The sequence below is a fragment of the Pseudophryne corroboree genome, chromosome 8, assembly GCF_028390025.1.
Source record: "Pseudophryne corroboree isolate aPseCor3 chromosome 8, aPseCor3.hap2, whole genome shotgun sequence".
Lineage (NCBI taxonomy): Eukaryota > Metazoa > Chordata > Amphibia > Anura > Myobatrachidae > Pseudophryne > Pseudophryne corroboree.
This window is the reverse complement of record NC_086451.1, coordinates 406628336-406648850: the sequence shown is the minus strand read 5'-3', so window position 1 is coordinate 406648850 and position 20515 is coordinate 406628336. Positions and strand designations below refer to the sequence as shown.

General features: G+C 40.8%; 1 protein-coding gene across 1 annotated transcript in view; it reads right to left on the bottom strand.

Moving 5' to 3' along the window:
- Window positions 1–1732: 1732 nt before the first annotated feature.
- LOC134949330 (cytochrome P450 2B1-like) overlaps window positions 1733–20515 on the bottom strand; it is a 73207-nt gene continuing 54424 nt past the window's right edge. The window contains exons 7-9 of the mRNA XM_063937826.1: window positions 6401–6585; window positions 5765–5906; window positions 1733–2046 (exon numbers count right to left, since the gene is read on the bottom strand). Coding sequence (XP_063793896.1) covers window positions 1862–2046; window positions 5765–5906; window positions 6401–6585 — 512 coding nt within the window. The 3' untranslated portion in view covers window positions 1733–1861. The remainder of the gene's footprint in view (window positions 2047–5764; window positions 5907–6400; window positions 6586–20515) is intronic.

The window sequence follows — 20515 nt, the reverse complement described above, 5'->3', positions numbered from 1 at the left end:
AAGGGTTGCTGAGCATCTCAATCGCTCAAACAGCTAGCATACAGACCAAGGTTAAACAGTATTATATCATTGCAGTATCTCAACACTAAGAATTACAGTATAAGCATACTCTGTGTAAGGTTTAAAAGGTTATTATCTGTGTGTACGCTCGCTGTGTGTATTCCGTACTCACAGCGCAGCGTGTGTACGTAACTTGCGTACCACGTGCAAGGTCTTTGTACGCAAATAGCGTACGAAGTGCGTAGCACGTGCACGAGGGACAGCGGCCATTACGGCTTCACGATATTAGTAAATAGCTTGTGTTCTAAGGTATACAATCAGCTTTATCAATTTTGTATAGCCCGATGTGATATACTGGGTTAGCATTTTTTGCAGATTCAGTATATAGGGGGACATTTACTAAACAGTGATAAGAGTGGAGAAGTAAGCCAGTGGAGAAGTTGCACCATCAACTAATCAGCAGCTCTGTATCATTTTATAGTATGCAAATAATAGATGTTACTTCAGTGCTGATTGGTTGCCATGGGCAATTTCTCCACTTGCTCACTTTCCCGCTCTTATCACTGCTTAGTAAATTTCCCCCATAGGCACTACTGTGTGGCATAATGTGTATAGGGGGTACTACTGTGTAACATAATGTGAATAACGGACATTGCTGTGCTGTGTAATGTTAGTGAGGGATGCTACTATGTGGTGTAATTTGTATTTGGGTACTATTGAGTGGCCACCCCCCTTTTTTGTTGCATGCACGTTCGATATTTCAAATATGAGCGGGTGTGGGGCGCCAGTCCTTTACTTTGCCTGGGGCGCTCAGACTCCTAGACACACCCCTGTGTTTACCACAATGTGTGCTTCATTTTCACTTTCTGATCCCTTCACTTTTGCAAAATACCTTTAGGGATGTTTAGAGATATTGCTCAAAATGCCAAATACACACTAAAACCAGATAAACCAATTAGATGTTAGCTTTCATTGTATGTCTTGTGGTAGACAGATAAAGCATATTGCTGATTCGATGCTATGGTTTTGGGGGGTCATTCCGAGTTGTTCGCTAGCTGCATTCGTTCGCTGTGCAGTGATAAGGCAAAAAAAACCCGGCACTTCTGCGCATGCATATGCGGCGCAATGCGCACGCGCGACGTACTATTACAATGAACGATGTAGTTTCACACAGGGTTTAGCAAAGCATTTCAGTCGCACTGGTTGCCGCAGAGTGATTGGCATGAAGTGGGCGTTTCTGGGTGGCAACTGACCGTTTTCAGGGAGTGTATAAAAAATGCAGTCGTGCCAGGAAAAACGCAGGCGTGGCTGGGTGAACGCAGGGCGTGTTTGTGATGTCAAAACAGGAACTGAACAGTCTGAAGTGATCACAAGCACTGAGTAGGTATTAAGCTACTCTAAAACTGTACAAAAAAAACTTTGTAGCCGCTCTGCGATCCTTTTGTTCGCACTTCTGCTAAGCTAAAATACACTCCCAGTGGACGGCGGCATAGCGTTTGCACGGCTGCAAAAAACTGCTAGCGAGTGATCAACTCGGAATGACCCCCAGAGTGCAGATGTGTGCATGTGAGCAATGTTAGTAAGTAACCCGGCTTTATAAGTTTACATGCTGTATTGTAAGATAGCATGAAGCGTTACTTTCTAGTCGGCATGGTGCCATAACTTCTCAGAGTAATAACCCACTCGCTCTCTAATTAATATTTCCCTATAAAAACGACAACACATACATCTGTAAGAAATAGAATTAATATTTTATTGTTTTCAGTCAAGTCATATAAAGGTAATGGAAACTAAAGTATAAAAGCTATAAAACTATTGTTATAAATTAAAATAAATGCTGAAGTGTGGAGGTGGCAGAGTGCTAATGACGCGGTATGGCAGACATCTTGTAGGATCGGGGAAAGTGGCCAGCGCTGCTTGTTTCCGGGGTTAAGTCCAAATCCTTGGGAGACACCGGTGTGGTCAGAGTGAACTTCTGAAGGAGAATCGTGAGAAAGAGAAACAGCTCCATGCGGGCCAGACCTTCTCCTGGACACTGACGCCTCCCTAAAAAGGATGGCATCCATACAGTAAGCGCAAATGAAACAAAAAAGAAAAAAAATAGCGTTAAGACTCTTGGCAAGGCCAAATTTTACTCTACTGTTTTAATGCATCACTGTTGCAGAGTATGGTCCAGTATTATTTATGTGACCCTTTCATTAGAGCTGGCCTGGATGTTACTAGAACATAGATTCTCAAACTCGGTTCTCAGGACCCCAAACAGTTCAGGTTTTCCAGGTCTTGTCACAGAATCACAAGTAAAATAATTGACTAAATACCACAATAAAATATGTATTTTTGAATTAGTGTCATATTCATTAATTATTGATGGAAGCAGCAATTATATTGTGGCACTAACAGGGTTAGCATGCACGTGCTTCCATCATTTATTAAGTAATAAGGCCCTATTCATTGATTTTTGTGAAATCTCCTTCAAAAGCCCTGATATATATTTTAATCTATCTATCTACAGTACATTTTGTGTGTGTGTGTGTGTGGTGTGGTGTGTGGGTGTATATATATATATATATATATATATATATAATATAATACAGGTATAACACTTCCAAAATGAATCAAAGGGCGCAATACAATCACTATCTAAATATACCAGCAATATAATTGACCAAATAAATTTATTAGAAGCAAGACATCAGTGGAAAATTCAACAATAAAAGAGATAACCCTTTCAAATACACATCGTGTCAATGAATTTTATGAAGGGTACATTATGGACGCAAGAAGTGTACAGATCACCGCAGTCCATCCCTATACCCCAAGGGATGGACAGCACTAGCAACGTGTCCATTGCCGCTGAGGGCCGCGCGCAGCGGAATCCTCCAGCACCCCGCCCGCGTCTAGCAAGCATTCCACCCTGCTTACAGTGGAACGCACCACCATTCGGGCTATTACCACCAAAGCGGAAGTGATGTAAGTGTTCTTTGGGTATAGGGATGGACAGCGGTGACCTGTACGCTTCCTGCGTTCCAAATGTTAGTTTATGTGGAACGCAATACGGAAGTGATGTCACTTCCGGCAAAAACTGAAACTTTTATAGTTATCTATTTATAGTTGGTTTCTAACCACGCATTACTTCTTAAATAATGATTTATTACTCACTAAGGCTCACTTAGGTTTTCCTTTATTACTAATTCCTTATAGTTTAGTTATTTAATAGAGTAGGATAGATATAATTATTTGCTTACTTTTGATTGGATATGAGATCCAGGAAGTGAGGTAGGAGGTGAATTGGGTATATATAGCCCATTAGCACACTCATTCATTCACTTACACTTTGGGAGAGAAGCACATAGGAGCACACAGGAGCTTGTAAGTACTTAATGGATACCTTAAACCACTAAACAATTGATGTTTAAATAGCATTAGATCCTAATATTATTCATTTATTTATTTTATAGATTTAGTTTACATGGTGATAAAGCTTTATATTTAGCTGCTCACCCAGAGTGGGTATGTATATATATATATTTTTAAATAAGAATTAAATTATTATTAAATTATTATTTAACTAATGATAGCACATCCCTTATGTAGGATTTATTACTCTCAATCGATTGAACCTTCATATACGATGAAAAGAGGTCACTTTAGTTCATAAGTAAGTGATCAAATTTGCACATACTAGAGCTTCTTCTATCTTTATGGAATGTAAATTGATAATATGATATTAATTTTGTAGAATCATCCGTCAAAGCTGAATTGTAGAACTGTTCCACAAATTTGAATATTCTTTTGTTTGTCATGTGGATTGATGATATAGGTATGTAAAGTTTAGAAATCTACTATCTATTACATTAGTCACTTGATGGCCTATTGAATTAAGATTTGTAAGATCCATTTAGATGCATTTAATTATTTGTTTGTATGTCCTCATCTCCTTGAATTTGATTGTTTTAAACAATTGTTAGATTGATATTTTATGTATTTTTTATTATTCATTCATTGATTGTATTGCATGTATGTATTTATTTTTACCAGCTATACAGACCTTCCCTCTGAAGAAGTCCGTATAGTACGAAACGTGTCAGTGTTGAAGAGTGAGAGAAAATAATGTACCCTTCATAAAATTCATTGACACAATATGTATTTGAAAGGGTTATCTCTTTTATTGTTGAATTTTCTACTGATGTCTTGCTTTTAATAAATTGATTTATTTGGTCAATTATATTGCTGGTATATTTAGATAGTGATTGTATTGCGCCCTTTGATTCATTTTGGAAGTGTTATTACATTTTGATCCTTGCTAACAGAAGGGTTGTGTTAAAGGGCAGCAACTTTACAGCGCAAGAAAAAGGTATATTTTGCTACTGATATATATATATATATATATATATATATACTGATTGCTACTAATTCTATTTATTGCAATGGGTTTTACTTAATTTATTATACAGAAATATATTTATTGAGTAAATATTTATTTGAAGTGAACAGAGAGGGTTATTCAGACCTAATCGCTCCTCTGCGAAGTTGCAGAGGTTTGCGATCAGATAGCCGCTGCCCAGACAGAGTGAATACCTGCCCCGTGCAAGTCTGTGTATGGCTTATGGAAATCTCAGCAATTGCCGGTCAGCTGTAAATCTGTTCGCAACTCACTCATCATCTAATGATTTTTCCAGTCTGTGCAGTCTGCGCGTAGCCCAGGACTTACTCCTACAGTGCGATAGAATCAGGCTGATCGGGGCCGGAGCTGATGTCACACACCCTCCCTGAAAACGCTTGGGAACGCCTTCGTTTTCCCTGACACTCCCAGAAAACGGCCAGTTACCACCCCCAAACGCTGGCTTCCTGTCAAATCAACTCGCATACGCCTAGCGATCAAAAAAGTTGCTGTTTTTTTCAGTGATTGGCTTAGCGGATGCGTACTATGATCCGTACGCATGCACAGTCGATCGGTAATCGGCCGGCTTGTGAGTTTGCACAACAGTGATCAGGTCTGAGTAACCCCCAAAGCTCGCTCTCTGAAATACATTTATTTATAATAAATGTTGTTTATTGGAATACTCTCAGTTTCCCAATTAGAATACTCTGTTTCCCAGTTTTCTCCCTTTCCCTAAAATTCTTCCTATCCACCCCCATAAACACCATTCCTAATTGTGTGTCCTGCGTCTCTGTTCCAATAGGGGTGGCACTCCTTCAGAGAAGAGTGACGCCATTGACCAGCACAAGATGGAAAACTGCATATATAATGTAATTTCTATGTACAGTATTGTTGGTGACAGTGGGGGGTCTATTTACTAAGCCCTGGATAGAGATAAAGAGGACAGAGATAAAGTGCCAGCCAATCAGCTCCTAGCTGCCATGTTACTGGCTGTGTTTAAAAAATGACAGGAGCTGATAGGTTGGTACTCTGACCCAGATTTATCAAGCCTTGAAGAGTGATAAATAAAGTACCAGCCAATCAGCTTCTAACTGTTATTTTTCAAACACAGCCTGTAACATGGCAATTAGGAGCTGATTGGTTGGCACTTGATCACCATTCTATTTATCACTCTCCAAGGTTTGATAAAGGGGGGCCTTTAGCTCTGTCCACTTTATCTCTCTCCAAGGCTTAGTAAATAGACTTGAGGGTAATGTTGGACAATTAGTCCAAAGTCTGATTAAGTGCCTGATACACATAACACACACACACACACACACACACACACACACACACACACACACACACACACACACACACACACACACACACACGACACCGCACCTGCAGAGAAAGGCAGCACAGCCAGTCCCTTCTTTAGCACCCCCTGATCATCCAAGAACCGTTCTGGGGAGAACATCTCCGGCTGGGGAAAGTATTTAGGATCCTTCAGTACAGTCGTCAGCAAGGAGAGCACCTCCATGTCCTGATGTGTAATGGGAAGGAAAGGATATTATAACATCTGCTTATATGAGAGATAAATATTAATCTTACTCAAATTTTACTAAAACTCATTCTAACATTTCTCTCTAATTGTAATTTCATGTTATAAAGTCTACCCGTTACCTGCACTGAATGGACAATATTCATAAGAATAAATCTAGAAATATCACTGAGGCATGAGGTACCCGTTTCCTAAGTGCATTACTATTCTATATCATAATATCAGCGCAGTGTGATAAATACATAGTACAAAAGATTATATCATAGTTGCCGACTTTCTCCTCTGGGAGGGGGCAGCCAGGTTGGCAATTGCCAGGTCGCCAATTGGGGAGGAACCAAAAGGGCAGCATGGTGGAGTGTGACGGCCTACTGAGTCACCAAGTGGAGAGAGCCAGGAGATGTTTGGGAGTCTCCTTAGTGGAGAATAGGCAAGTATGGATTATATCCTTGCCAGATACATTAGTACAGCGTATTTACCTTGGGTATAACGTAGCCTCGGACCGAGGTCTCCTCTGTTGTGCGGTGGGGCAGCCCAGTGGGGACAATATCACTGAATCTCTGGATCTCATGGATTACAGCTTCAGTATAAGGCATCTTGAATCGGTCTTCTGCTGATGGACACTTATCACCTATTACCTGGTCTATCTCCTTCTGGATCTTCCCTAAACAATGAAGAAACTGAAAGTTACCCTATTTGCATGTTATTGGGGGAAATAGGAGATAAGACAGAGGCAGAAGGTAACTGTGTTTGACAAAAGTATTATTTCTCTTACGTCCTAGAGGATGCTGGGGACTCCGTAAGGACCATGGGGTATAGACGGGCTCCGCAGGAGACATGGGCACTCTAAAGACTTTAGTATGGGTGTGCACTGGCTCCTCCCTCTATGCCCCTCCTCCAGACCTCAGTTAGATCCTGTGCCCAGAGGAGATTGGGTGCACTACAGGGGAGCTCTACTGAGTTTCTCTGTAAAAGACTTTTGTTAGGTTTTTTATTTTCAGGGAGCACTGCTGGCAACAGGCTCCCTGCATCGTGGGACTGAGGAGAGAGAAGCAGACCTACTTAAATGATAGGCTCTGCTTCTTAGGCTACTGGACACCATTAGCTCCAGAGGGTCGGAACGCAGGTCTCACCCTCGCCGTTCGTTCCGGAGCCGCGCCGCCGTCCTCCTCACAGAGCCGGAAGATAGAAGCCGGGTGAGTATGAGAAGAAAGAAGACTTCAAAGGCGGCAGAAGACTTCAGATCTTCAATGAGCTCCCGCATTTACACACACACTGGTGGCACTGTATGGGTGCAGGGCGCAGGGGGGGGGGGTGCCCTGGGCAGCAATTATGAAACCTCTAGGGACACTGGCATAGATATATACTGCGGAGGCTGTATATTGCAAAAATCCCTGCCAGTATAAGAATCTGAGCGGGACCGAAGCCCGCCGTTGAGGGGGCGGAGCTTGGTCCCTCAGCACTAACCAGCGCCTTTTTCTCCACAGCACGCTGCAGAGAAGCTGGCTCCCCGGACTCTCCCCTGCTGAACACATGTACAGAGGGCAAAAAAGAGGGGGGGGGGCACATTTATTTGGGGCAGTGAGTATATTTATATAAAAGCGCTGTACTGACTGGGATTTTATTCCAGTGTCCAGTGGCGCTGAGTGTGTGCTGGCATACTCTCTCTCTCTGTCTCTCCACAGGGCCTTATTGGGGGACTGTCTTCATATATATATATCTATCCCTGAGTGTGTGGGGGTGTCGGTACGTGTGTGTCGACATGTCTGAAGCGGAAGGCTCATCTAAGGAAGAGGTAAAGCAGATGATTGTGGTGTCTCCGTGATTGGTTGGATATGTGGAATGTTTTAAATGCAAATGTGTCTTTATTACATAAGAGAATGGACAAAGCAGAGTCCAGATAAAAAACAGGGAGTCAATCCATGGCTTTGGCTGTATCACAGGGCCCTCCAGGGTCTCAGAAACGTCCCCTGTCCCAAGTAGCAGATACTGATACCGACACGGGTTCTGACTCCAGTGTCGACTACGATGATGCGAGGTTACACCCAAGGGTGGCCAAAAGTATTCATTATATGATTATTGCAATAAAAGATGTTTTGCATATCACAGATGACCCCTCTGTCCCTGACACGAGGGTATGCATGTTTAAGGAAAAGAAGCCTGAGGTAACCTTTCCCCCATCTCATGAGCTGAACGCGTTATTTGAAAAGGCTTGGGAAACTCCAGACAAGAAATTGCAGATTCCCGAGAGAATTCTTATGGCGTATCCTTTCCCCGCACAGGACAGGTTACGGTGGGAATCCTCGCCCAGGGTGGACAAGGCTTTGACGCGCTTGTCCAAAAAGATGGTGCTACCGTCTCCAGACACGGCAGCCCTTAAGGATCCTGCTGATCGCAGACAGGAAACTATCTTAAAATCAATTTATGCACATAGGGGTGCCTTGCTCAGACCGGCAATAGCGTCGGCTTGGGTATGTAGCGCAGTAGCAGCATGGGCAGATAACTTGTCATCTGACATTGATACCCTAGATAGGGATAGCATTTTATTGACCTTGGGTCACATTAAAGACGCAGCCTTATATATGAGAGACGCTGCGAGAGACGTTGGGCTGTTAGGTTCAAGAGCCAACGCCATGGCAATTTCTGCTAGGCGAGCCCAGTGGACCCGCCAATGGATGGGTGATGTCGACTCAAAGAGACATATGGAAGTTTTGCCTTACAAGGGTGAGGTTTTATTTGGGGAGGGTCTCGCGGACCTGGTTTCCACAGCTACCGCGGGTAAATCTACTTTTTTACCTTATGTTCCCCCACAGCAAAAGAAAACACCACAATATCAGATGTAGTCAGGGCCTTAAAAATTTATGTAGCCAGGACGGCTCGAGTTCGGAAAACAGAGGCACTGTTTGTCCTGTATGCGGCCAATAAAGTTGGCGCTCCTGCTTCTAAGCAGACTATTGCTCGCTGGATCTGTAAAACGATCCAGCAGGCTCATTATACGGCTGGATTGCCGGTACCAAATTCGGTAAAGGCCCATTCCACTAGGAAGGTGGGCTCTTCTTGGGTGGCTAAAAGGAAAAAGAAACACCTGTATAAAAAAGCGCTTTAGAGCAGCAGGGGAATGGTAATCCAAAAAGGGGCGTTACCCTCACCCCAATAAAGTTAACCAGATACTAAAAAGGATTTGGATCTCCTATCTACTGCGCTCCCCAAATATATAGATACGTGAAGAAGGGAATAAACCTCTACTTATCTTAGGAGGTCGGTATTATTTTCACACGTCCCACCTTCTTCTCGTTAGGTTTTATTATGAGTATTAATAGATGGTGTTATTCCAAAAGGTCCAACAACTCATGTAAGAGAAAATAAAACACAATCTAGTGTATTACCGTCATACAGATCCCTTCATTGAATAAAAATACAACATGGGTCTATGGATTCAGATCAATAATAAGTGTGATCCACACATATGTATAAAATACAATTTTTTAATACTAAAAAAGTTCCAATTATAAAGTATGCTTCAGTCACATTGATATATGACACATGTCCACTGTTACATCCAGTAATATGTGAGGGTGGCTTCCTACCAGATTTTGGAATTTAGAAGTGCTTATAAAAAAGCTGTGCAGATGTCTCAGCAGCCCCAGGGAAAACCAGCTTCAATGGTCAGCACCCCGTCCTCTCCTCGTCTGGTATGTCCGTCACAGATCCTCACCGTCAGCCAACGCGTTTCGATCAAATTTGCTGATCTTTATCAAGGCATAGTACTGATGACCTCCTCTTCCAGCTCTTTATACCCTTGTGAATTAATGTTCCTAATTGCTGGGAGGAGCCACTCTCACTCACAATTAATGGCATTTTTACATTTATTAAATCATCCCAGACTAATCTAACATAAAGGAAGCACTCTACAAGATGGTATAATATCCATATATTTCATGTTAAAAGATACTAACACAATCGTAAATGAATTAAAAACATAAAACATAAAATTTCGCTAACCGGAAGTGTCCTGTGTAAATAGGATCAACTTCCGTCTATACTGTTATGAGGGTTCCACACAGCGGAAAGAAGGAATCCTATCCCTCTATCTCAGCGTCACATCCTGTCACATGATCGCTCCGTCACGTGACCGCTGCGGTCTGCATCAGTGTATCTCATGTTCGTTCCGAAAATATGTCCGGTCACGTGATACTCCACGGCTGGAAGTCCCTCAGCGGCCATTTTTAAAACTCCAAAGAGGGGATTTGACAGCACATCTCCTCATTACTACAGTGTTATAGGTATAGAAGGGCGGAAGTATATATACCGCCATATTGCTTCCTGGAAAAAAGAGATTTCCTTTATTATCATAACAGGAAAAATGATCTTATAAAAAAACCTTATAGAAGACTACAATACACACAATCCATATTCTTCCAGTTACTATAAGAAAATGGGCTATAAAAAAATCACTGGTAGTCAAACATATCTAATTTATTCAGCATCACACCTAGCCAAGAAACCATTTTACCTCAAAGTCCTTATTCAGGCCACCCGGGATTAGAGTTTTTAGTGAATGAATACAGTATATTGCATTTCAGTTTTTGCTAGTGTTGCAGCTATATTATTACATCTCCAATTCCCCTTTATCTGTTTTAATGCTCCAAATACTTTTAACTGTTTGATGTCCTGACCGTGGATTTGTTTGAAATGGGATGAGAGTGCATGTGTCTCAACACCATTTCTTATATTACGGAGATGCTCTGTGAGTCTTGTTTTTAAGTTCCTACTAGTCCTACCAATGTAGAATAAGTCACAACTACATCCCAAATAATAGATCACATTTCTTGAGGTGCATGTTATGAACTCATTAATTTTATTATTTTGTCCATTTATTTCGATTTCCGTGCACTTTGCTGCACCTCTGACCTCTTTGCACATACAGCAGGCACCACACCTAAAAAAAACCTTTGACAAAGTGCGAATATTTGCGTTCGGCGGTGACATAGCACTCCTGACCAATTTATCTGTAATGTTCTTAGCTTTCCGATAAATGAATTTGGGTCTATCTGGCAACAATTTTTCCAATAAAGGGTCACCCTTCAAGATCGTCCAATGGTTCCTGAAAATCTTCTCGATTTGTTTGTGTTGGGTGTTATAACCCGTAATAAAAGCTAAGGAATGATTCTTCTTTCCATCTGATACAGGTATCTTTTTTGATGGAAGTAATAAATCCTTTCTGTCTATAGTTTCACACTTAGTGACAGCCTTCTCAATGCTTATATTACTATAACCACTATTCCTGAATTTTTTAATCATTATGTCGGCTTATTCCCTGTAAACCTCATTATCTGTACAGTTCCTCTTTAGTCTCTGTAACTGACTATTAGGTATGGACTCAAGCCAATTGGCATGGTGGCAGCTAGTAGTGTGAATATATGTTCCTGAATCAGTCGACTTTATGTAATTACGAGTTTTTAATTGTCCATTTTCCACATAAATATTTAAATCAAGGAAATTTACACTGGTATTACTGACTTCAAACGTCAGTGAAATATTGTAGTCATTCTCATTTAGCTGATCGCAGAAGGTAGTCAAAGTTTCTCTATCACCCCTCCAAATAAAAATGATATCGTCTATGTATCTAGACCAGGATACCAGGCTCGCCCAAAACTGATGGTTTTGCCATACATGTTGGGCCTCCCACATGCCCATAAACATGTTGGCATAGCTTGGGGCGAACCTGGTACCCATGGCCGTCCCCACCTTTTGCAGGTAGAAACTATCCTTAAAGTGGAAATAATTATTTCGCAAAATGAAGTCAACACCTTTTACCAAAAAGTCACATAATTCTGACTCATAGTTACTATCTGATAAATATGTAACCACTGCCTCTATTCCTAAATCGTGATTAATGATCGTATACAGCGAAGTAACATCTGATGCAACTATATAGCAATTCTCGTCCCATTGTATACTTTTAATGACATTTAATGCATCTCTGTTGTCCTTTAAATGCGAACGATTTTTTTGTACTAGAGGCTGGAGGTGGAAGTCTATGAACTCCGACATATTAGCAGTCACCAAATTAATTCCCGACACTATGGGTCTGCCGGGCGGGTTCTGCAGGTCCTTATGGATTTTCAGCAAAATATAAATAACGGGGATACTTGGATCTGTAGGTATCAAAAATTGACCTTCTGCCTCACTGATGGTACCGTTATCTACATAAGTTTTAACTAATGTCGTAAAGCCGGTCACGATCCTTTTAGTTGGATCCCCTCTCAATTTTTTATAGGTATATCCATCACTCAATTGTCTTATCACCTCGTTCTCATATTTGTCTATATCCATTATTACGACTCCTCCACCCTTATCCGTTGGTTTTATTATGATGTCTTTATTCGATTTTAATTCTTTTTAAGCCTCATTCTCTTTTCTTGTTAAATTATAGTGAATTTTCGGCGGTGTGAGTGCTTCAATATCCTTGTTCACTAGTGAGAAAAAGGTTTCTACATAGTTTCCCCTCATATAGGTCGGGTTGAAGATGGACTTAGGTCTAAATACTTTTTTGGGTGGGTAATCTTCCATTAATTCCTCCTCTGGTTTCTGTTTACCAGCAATCTTCAAGGATAGTTTTCTTACATATTTTTGCAGGTCCACATAGACCTCAAATTTATTAAGCTTAGCTACCGGGGCGAATTTCAACCCTTTTTCAAGTAATGAAATCTCCGACTCCCCTAATATATGTTTGCTCAAATTAAAAATCTTTACCTTATTTTCCACTTTTGAGGTCTCAGTCTCTTGTGGTTCCATAACCCCTGTCCTACAGCCCTTCCTTTTCTCTCTTCTATTTTTCCTATTCTTGATGTTCCTTCTTATCTTTCTTCCTTTCTTTCCCCCCCTTTTTTCTCTCTGTTTCCTACCTATTATGTGTATTTTCGTTTCCTCATCCCATCCTCTAAAAAAAGATCGTCATTTTGGAATCGACTAAAACGATTCCGACGGTATGGGGAATTATTCAATTCGTTTCTTTCCCTTCTCTGGTAAGTGGGTAAACCTTCTCTTCTCCAATTATTGGACCTATATCTACTATGGTCTCTTATCGTGGGGTAGTGATCTTGTCGATCTCGTGGTGCGTCACTATAGACATTCCGGGGATGTAATAATATAGCTGCAACACTAGCAAAAACTGAAATGCAATATATTCATTCACTAAAAACTCTAATCCCGGGTGGCCTGAATAAGGACTTTGAGGTAAAATGGTTTCTTGGCTAGGTGTGATGCTGAATAAATTAGATATGTTTGACTACCAGTGATTTTTTTATAGCCCATTTTTTTATAGTAACTGAAGAATATGGATTGTGTGTATTGTAGTCTTCTATAGGGTTTTTTTATAAGATCATTTTTCCTGTTATGATAATAAAGGGAATCTCTTTTTTCCAGGAAGCAATATGGCGGTATATATACTTCCGCCCTTCTATACCTATAACACTGTAGTAATGAGGAGATGTGCTGTCAAATCCCCTCTTTGGAGTTTTAAAAATGGCCGCTGAGGGACTTCCGGCCGTGGAGTATCTCGTGACCGGACATATTTTCGGAACGAACATGAGATACACTGATGCGGACCGTAGCGGTCACGTGACGGAGCGATCACGTGACAGGATGTGACGCTGAGATAGAGGGATAGGATTCCTTCTTTCCGCTGTGTGGAACCCTCATAACAGTATAGACGGAAGTTGATCCTGTTTACACAGGACACTTCCGGTTAGCGAAATTTTATGTTTTATGTTTTTAATTCATTTACGATTGTGTTAGTATCTTTTAACATGAAATATATGGATATTATACCATCTTGTAGAGTAGTTCCTTTATGTTAGATTAGTCTGGGATGATTTAATAAATGTAAAAATGCCATTAATTGTGAGTGAGAGTGGCTTCTCCCAGCAATTAGGAACATTAATTCACAAGGGTATAAAGAGCTGGAAGAGGAGGTCATCAGTACTATGCCTTGATAAAGATCAGCAAATTTGATCGAAACGCGTTGGCTGACGGTGAGGATCTGTGACGGACATACCAGACGAGGAGAGGACGGGGTGCTGACCATTGAAGCTGGTTTTCCCTGGGGCTGCTGAGACATCTGCACAGCTTTTTTATAAGCACTTCTAAATTCCAAAATCTGGTAGGAAGCCACCCTCACATATTACTGGATGTAACAGTGGACATGTGTCATATATCAATGTGACTGAAGCATACTTTATAATTGGAACTTTTTTAGTATTAAAAAATTGTATTTTATACATATGTGTGGATCACACTTATTATTGATCTGAATCCATAGACCCATGTTGTATTTTTATTCAATGAAGGGATCTGTATGACGGTAATACACTAGATTGTGTTTTATTTTCTCTTACATGAGTTGTTGGACCTTTTGGAATAACACCATCTATTAATACTCATAATAAAACCTAACGAGAAGAAGGTGGGACGTGTGAAAATAATACCGACCTCCTAAGATAAGTAGAGGTTTATTCCCTTCTTCACGTATCTATATATTTGGGGAGCGCAGTGGATAGGAGATCCAAATCCTTTTTAGTATCTGGTTAACTTTATTGGGGTGAGGGTAACGCCCCTTTTTGGATTACCATTCCCCTGCTGCTCTAAAGCGCTTTTTTATACAGGTGTTTCTTTTTCCTTTTATCTGTTCTTTACCTCTAACACCAGTAGATTTTGCCGCTTATAGTCATGTTCTCAGTAAGAGAGAATAGACTTAATATGTGCACTAATTTGTTTGAGGGAGATGAGGATATTGTCTCCATAGAAGATGATGATCTTGAGAGTAGTATGAAAAAAATGGAAAAATTATTGTTGAAAGAAGGGAGATTGTGGTTGGAGGTGACCTCCCTGGAAAAGTATTTGTCTAATAAATTGATTCCGAGAGGTTTAAAAATAAACAAACCTCCAGTTTCTCTGACTCCACTGAGGAATTTAAGAGAGAATGGGAGAAAATAATTGACGATTGTTCATTCCGATTAATGGAATTAATAATACAGGAAAGGAAAGGAGATCTGAGGGCTGTGGAAGAGGAAATTGATTTATTAAGAACATTAATTGCACCCTTCTCTAAACAGCCTGAATATAGAGAGTTTGAAAGGAATATTACATCTAGATTACAGAGGAATGAAAAAGAACTAATGACAAAAAAATCCAGGAAATTTAATAGGGATAAGAAAGGGATGGAGGATGCCCCTAAGGAACCAATCAAACCTGCCCCCCCCCCCCCCAATTAGAGGGGGAAATGATTACAGGAGAGAGCAGAAGGATTACCATACTGCCCAATCTGGAGATAGGAGGAAATTCCATAACAGAGAGGAAACACAACAAGGATGGAGGAGGGGTAGGGGGAGGATTCCCTCTAGGAATGTCTATAGTGACGCACCACGAGATCGACAAGATCACTACCCCACGATAAGAGACCATAGTAGATATAGGTCCAATAATTGGAGAAGAGAAGATTTACCCACTTACCAGAGAAGGGAAAGAAAAGAATTGAATAATTCCCCATACCGTCGGAATTGTTTTAGTCGATTCCAAAATGACGATCTTTTTTTAGAGGATGGGATGAGGAAACGAAAATACACATAATAGGTAGGAAACAGAGAGAAAAAAGGGGGGGAAAGAAAGGAAGAAAGATAAGAAGGAACATCAAGAATAGGAAAAATAGAAGAGAGAAAAGGAAGGGCTGTAGGACAGGGGTTATGGAACCACAAGAGACTGAGACCTCAAAAGTGGAAAATAAGGAAAAGATTTTTAATTTGAGCAAACATATATTTGGGGAGTCGGAGATTTCATTACTTGAAAAAGGGTTGAAATTCGCCCCGGTAGCTAAGCTTAATAAATTTGAGGTCTATGTGGACCTGCAAAAATATGTAAGAAAACTATCCTTGAAGAGGTTCTTTGCTGGTAAACAGCAACCAGAGGAGGAATTAATGGAAGATTACCCACCCAAAAAAGTATTTAGACCTAAGTCCATCTTCAACCCGACCTATATGAGGGGAAACTATGTAGAAACCTTTTTCTCACTAGTGAACAAGGATATTGAAGCACTCACACCACCGAAAATTTACTATAATTTAACAAGAAAAGAGAATGAGGCTTTAAAAGAATTAAAATCGAATAAAGACATCATAATAAAACCAACGGATAAGGGTGGAGGAGTCGTAATAATGGATATAGACAAATATGAGAACGAGGTGATAAGACAATTGAGTGATGGATATACCTATAAAAAATTGAGAGGGGATCCAACTAAAAGGATCGTGACCGGCTTTACGACATTAGTTAAAACTTATGTAGATAACGGTACCATCAGTGAGGCAGAAGGTCAATTATTGATACCTACAGATCCAAGTATCCCCGTTATTTATATTTTGCTGAAAGTCCATAAGGACCTGCAGAACCCGCCCGGCAGACCCATAGTGTCGGGAATTAATTCGGTGACTGCTAATATGTCGGAGTACATAGACTTCCACCTCCAGCCTCTAGTACAAAAAAATCGTTTGCATTTAAAGGACAACAGAGATGCATTAAATGTCATTAAAAGTATACAATGGGACGAGAATTGCTATATAGTTGCATCAGATGTTACTTCGCTGTATACGATCATTAATCACGATTTAGGAATAGAGGCAGTGGTTACATATTTATCAGATAGTAACTATGAGTCAGAATTATGTGACTTTTTGGTAAAAGGTGTTGACTTCATTTTGCAAAATAATTATTTCCACTTTAAGGATAGTTTCTACCTGCAAAAGGTGGGGACGGCCATGGGTACCAGGTTCTCCCCAAGCTATGCCAACATGTTTATGGGCATGTGGGAGGCCCAACATGTATGGCAAAACCATCAGTTTGGAGCGAGCCTGGTATCCTGGTCTAGATACATAGACGATATCATTTTTATTTGGAGGGGTGATAGAGAAACTTTGACTACCTTCTGCGATCAGCTAAATGAGAATGACTACAATATTTCACTGACGTTTGAAGTCAGTAATACCAGTGTAAATTTCCTTGATTTAAATATTTATGTGGAAAATGGACAATTAAAAACTCGTAATTACATAAAGTCGACTGATTCAGGAACATATATTCACACTACTAGCTGCCACCATGCCAATTGGCTTGAGTCCATACCTAATAGTCAGTTACAGAGACTAAAGAGGAACTGTACAGATAATGAGGTTTACAGGGAACAAGCCGACATAATGATTAAAAAATTCAGGAATAGTGGTTATAGTAATATAAGCATTGAGAAGGCTGTCACTAAGTGTGAAATTATAGACAGAAAGGATTTATTACTTCCATCAAAAAAGATACCTGTATCGGATGGAAAGAAGAATCATTCCTTAGCTTTTATTACGGGTTATAACACCCAACACAAACAAATAGAGAAGATTTTCAGGAACCATTGGACGATCTTGAAGAGTGACCCTTTATTGGAAAAATTGTTGCCAGATAGACCCAAATTCATTTATCGGAAAGCTAAGAACATTAAAGATAAATTGGTCAGGAGTGCTATGTCACCGCCGAAAGCAAATATTCGCACTTTGTCAAAGGTTTTTTTTAGGTGTGGTGCCTGCTGTATGTGCAAAGAGGTCAGAGGTGCAGCAAAGTGCACGGAAATCGAAATAAATGGACAAAATAATAAAATTAATGAGTTCATAACGTGCACCTCAAGAAATGTGATCTATTATTTGGGATGTAGTTGTGACTTATTCTACATTGGTAGGACTAGTAGGAACTTTAAAACAAGACTCACAGAGCATCTCCGTAATATAAGAAATGGTGTTGAGACACATGCACTCTCATCCCATTTCAAACAAATCCACGGTCAGGACATCAAACAGTTAAAAGTATTTGGAGCATTAAAACAGATAAAGGGGAATTGGAGATGTAATAATATAGCTGCAACACTAGCAAAAACTGAAATGCAATATATTCATTCACTAAAAACTCTAATCCCGGGTCGCCTGAATAAGGACTTTGAGGTAAAATGGTTTCTTGGCTAGGTGTGATGCTGAATAAATTAGATATGTTTGACTACCAGTGATTTTTTTATAGCCCATTTTCTTATAGTAACTGGAAGAATATGGATTGTGTGTATTGTAGTCTTCTATAAGGTTTTTTTATAAGATAATTTTTCCTGTTATGATAATAAAGGTAAACTCTTTTTTCCAGGAAGCAATATGGCGGTATATATACTTCCGCCCTTCTATACCTATAACACTGTAGTAATGAGGAGATGTGCTGTCAAATCCCCTCTTTGGAGTTTTAAAAATGGCCGCTGAGGGACTTCCGGCCGTGGAGTATCACGTGACCGGACATATTTTCGGAACGAACATGAGATACACTGATGCGGACCGCAGCGGTCACGTGACGGAGCGATCACGTGACAGGATGTGACGCTGAGATAGAGGGATAGGATTCCTTCTTTCCGCTGTGTGGAAACCTCATAACAGTATAGACGGAAGTTGATCCTGTTTACACAGGACACTTCCGGTTAGCGAAATTTTATGTTTTATGTTTTTAATTCATTTACGATTGTGTTTGTATCTTTTAACATGAAATATATGGATATTATACCATCTTGTAGAGTAGTTCCTTTATGTTAGATTAGTCTGGGATGATTTAATAAATGTAAAAATGCCATTAATTGTGAGTGAGAGTGGCTCCTCCCAGCAATTAGGAACATTAATTCACAAGGGTATAAAGAGCTGGAAGAGGAGGTCATCAGTACTATGCCTAGATAAAGATCAGCGAATTTGATCGAAACGCGTTGGTGACGGTGAGGATCTGTGACGGACATACCACACGAGGAGAGGACGGGGTGCTGACCATTGAAGCTGGTTTTCCCTGGGGCTGCTGAGACATCTGCACAGCTTTTTTATAAGCACTTCTAAATTCCAAAATCTGGTAGGAAGCCACCCTCACATATTACTGGATGTAACAGTGGACTTGTGTCATATATCAATGTGACTGAAGCATACTTTATAATTGGAACTTTTTTAGTATTAAAAAATTGTATTTTATACATATGTGTGGATCACACTTATTATTGATCTGAATCCATAGACCCATGTTGTATTTTTATTCAATGAAGGGATCTGTATGACGGTAATACACTAGATTGTGTTTTATTTTCTCTTACATGAGTTGTTGGACCTTTTGGAATAACACCATCTATTATACTCATAATAAAACCTAACGAGAAGAAGGTGGGACGTGTGAAAATTAGAGATGTGCACTTGAAATTTTTCGGGTTTTGTGTTTTGGTTTTGGGTTCGGTTCCGCGGCCATGTTTTGGGTTCGACCGCGTTTTGGCAAAACCTCACCGAATTTTTTTTGTCGGATTCGGGTGTGTTTTGGATTCGGGTGTTTTTTTCAAAAAACCCTAAAAAACAGCTTAAATCATAGAATTTGGGGGTCATTTTGATCCCAAAGTATTATTAACCTCAAAAACCATAATTTCCACTCATTTTCAGTCTATTCTGAACACCTCACATCTCACAATATTATTTTTAGTCCTAAAATTTGCACCGAGGTCGCTGGATGACTAAGCTAAGCGACCCTAGTGGCCGACACAAACACCTGGCCCATCTAGGAGTGGCACTGCAGTGTCACGCAGGATGGCCCTTCCAAAAAACACTCCCCAAACAGCACATGACGCAAAGAAGAAAAAAAGAGGCGCAATGAGGTAGCTGTGTGAGTAAGCTAAACGACCCTAGTGGCCGACACAAACACCTGGCCCATCTAGGAGTGGCACTGCAGTGTCACGCAGGATGGCCCTTCCAAAAAACACTCCCCAAACAGCACATGACGCAAAGAAGAAAAAAAGAGGCGCAATGAGGTAGCTGTGTGAGTAAGCTAAGCGACCCTAGTGGCCGACACAAACACCTGGCCCATCTAGGAGTGTCACTGCAGTGTCACGCAGGATGGCCCTTCCAAAAAACACTCCCCAAACAGCACATGACGCAAAGAAGAAAAAAAGAGGCGCAATGAGGTAGCTGTGTGAGTAAGCTAAGCGACCCTAGTGGCCGACACAAACACCTGGCCCATCTAGGAGTGGCACTGCAGTGTCACGCAGGATGGCCCTTCCAAAAAACACTCCCCAAACAGCACATGACGCAAAGAAGAAAAAAAGAGGCGCAATGAGGTAGCTGTGTGAGTAAGCTAAGCGACCCTAGTGGCCGACACAAACACCTGGCCCATCTAGGAGTGGCACTGCAGTGTCACGCAGGATGGCCCTTCCAAAAAACACTCCCCAAACAGCACATGACGCAAAGAAGAAAAAAAGAGGCGCAATGAGGTAGCTGTGTGAGTAAGCTAAGCGACCCTAGTGGCCGACACAAACACCTGGCCCATCTAGGAGTGGCACTGCAGTGTCACGCAGGATGGCCCTTCCAAAAAACACTCCCCAAACAGCACATGACGCAAAGAAGAAAAAAAGAGGCGCAATGAGGTAGCTGTGTAAGTAAACTAAGCGACCCTAGTGGCCGACACAAACACCTGGCCCATCTAGGAGTGGCACTGCAGTGTCACGCAGGATGGCCCTT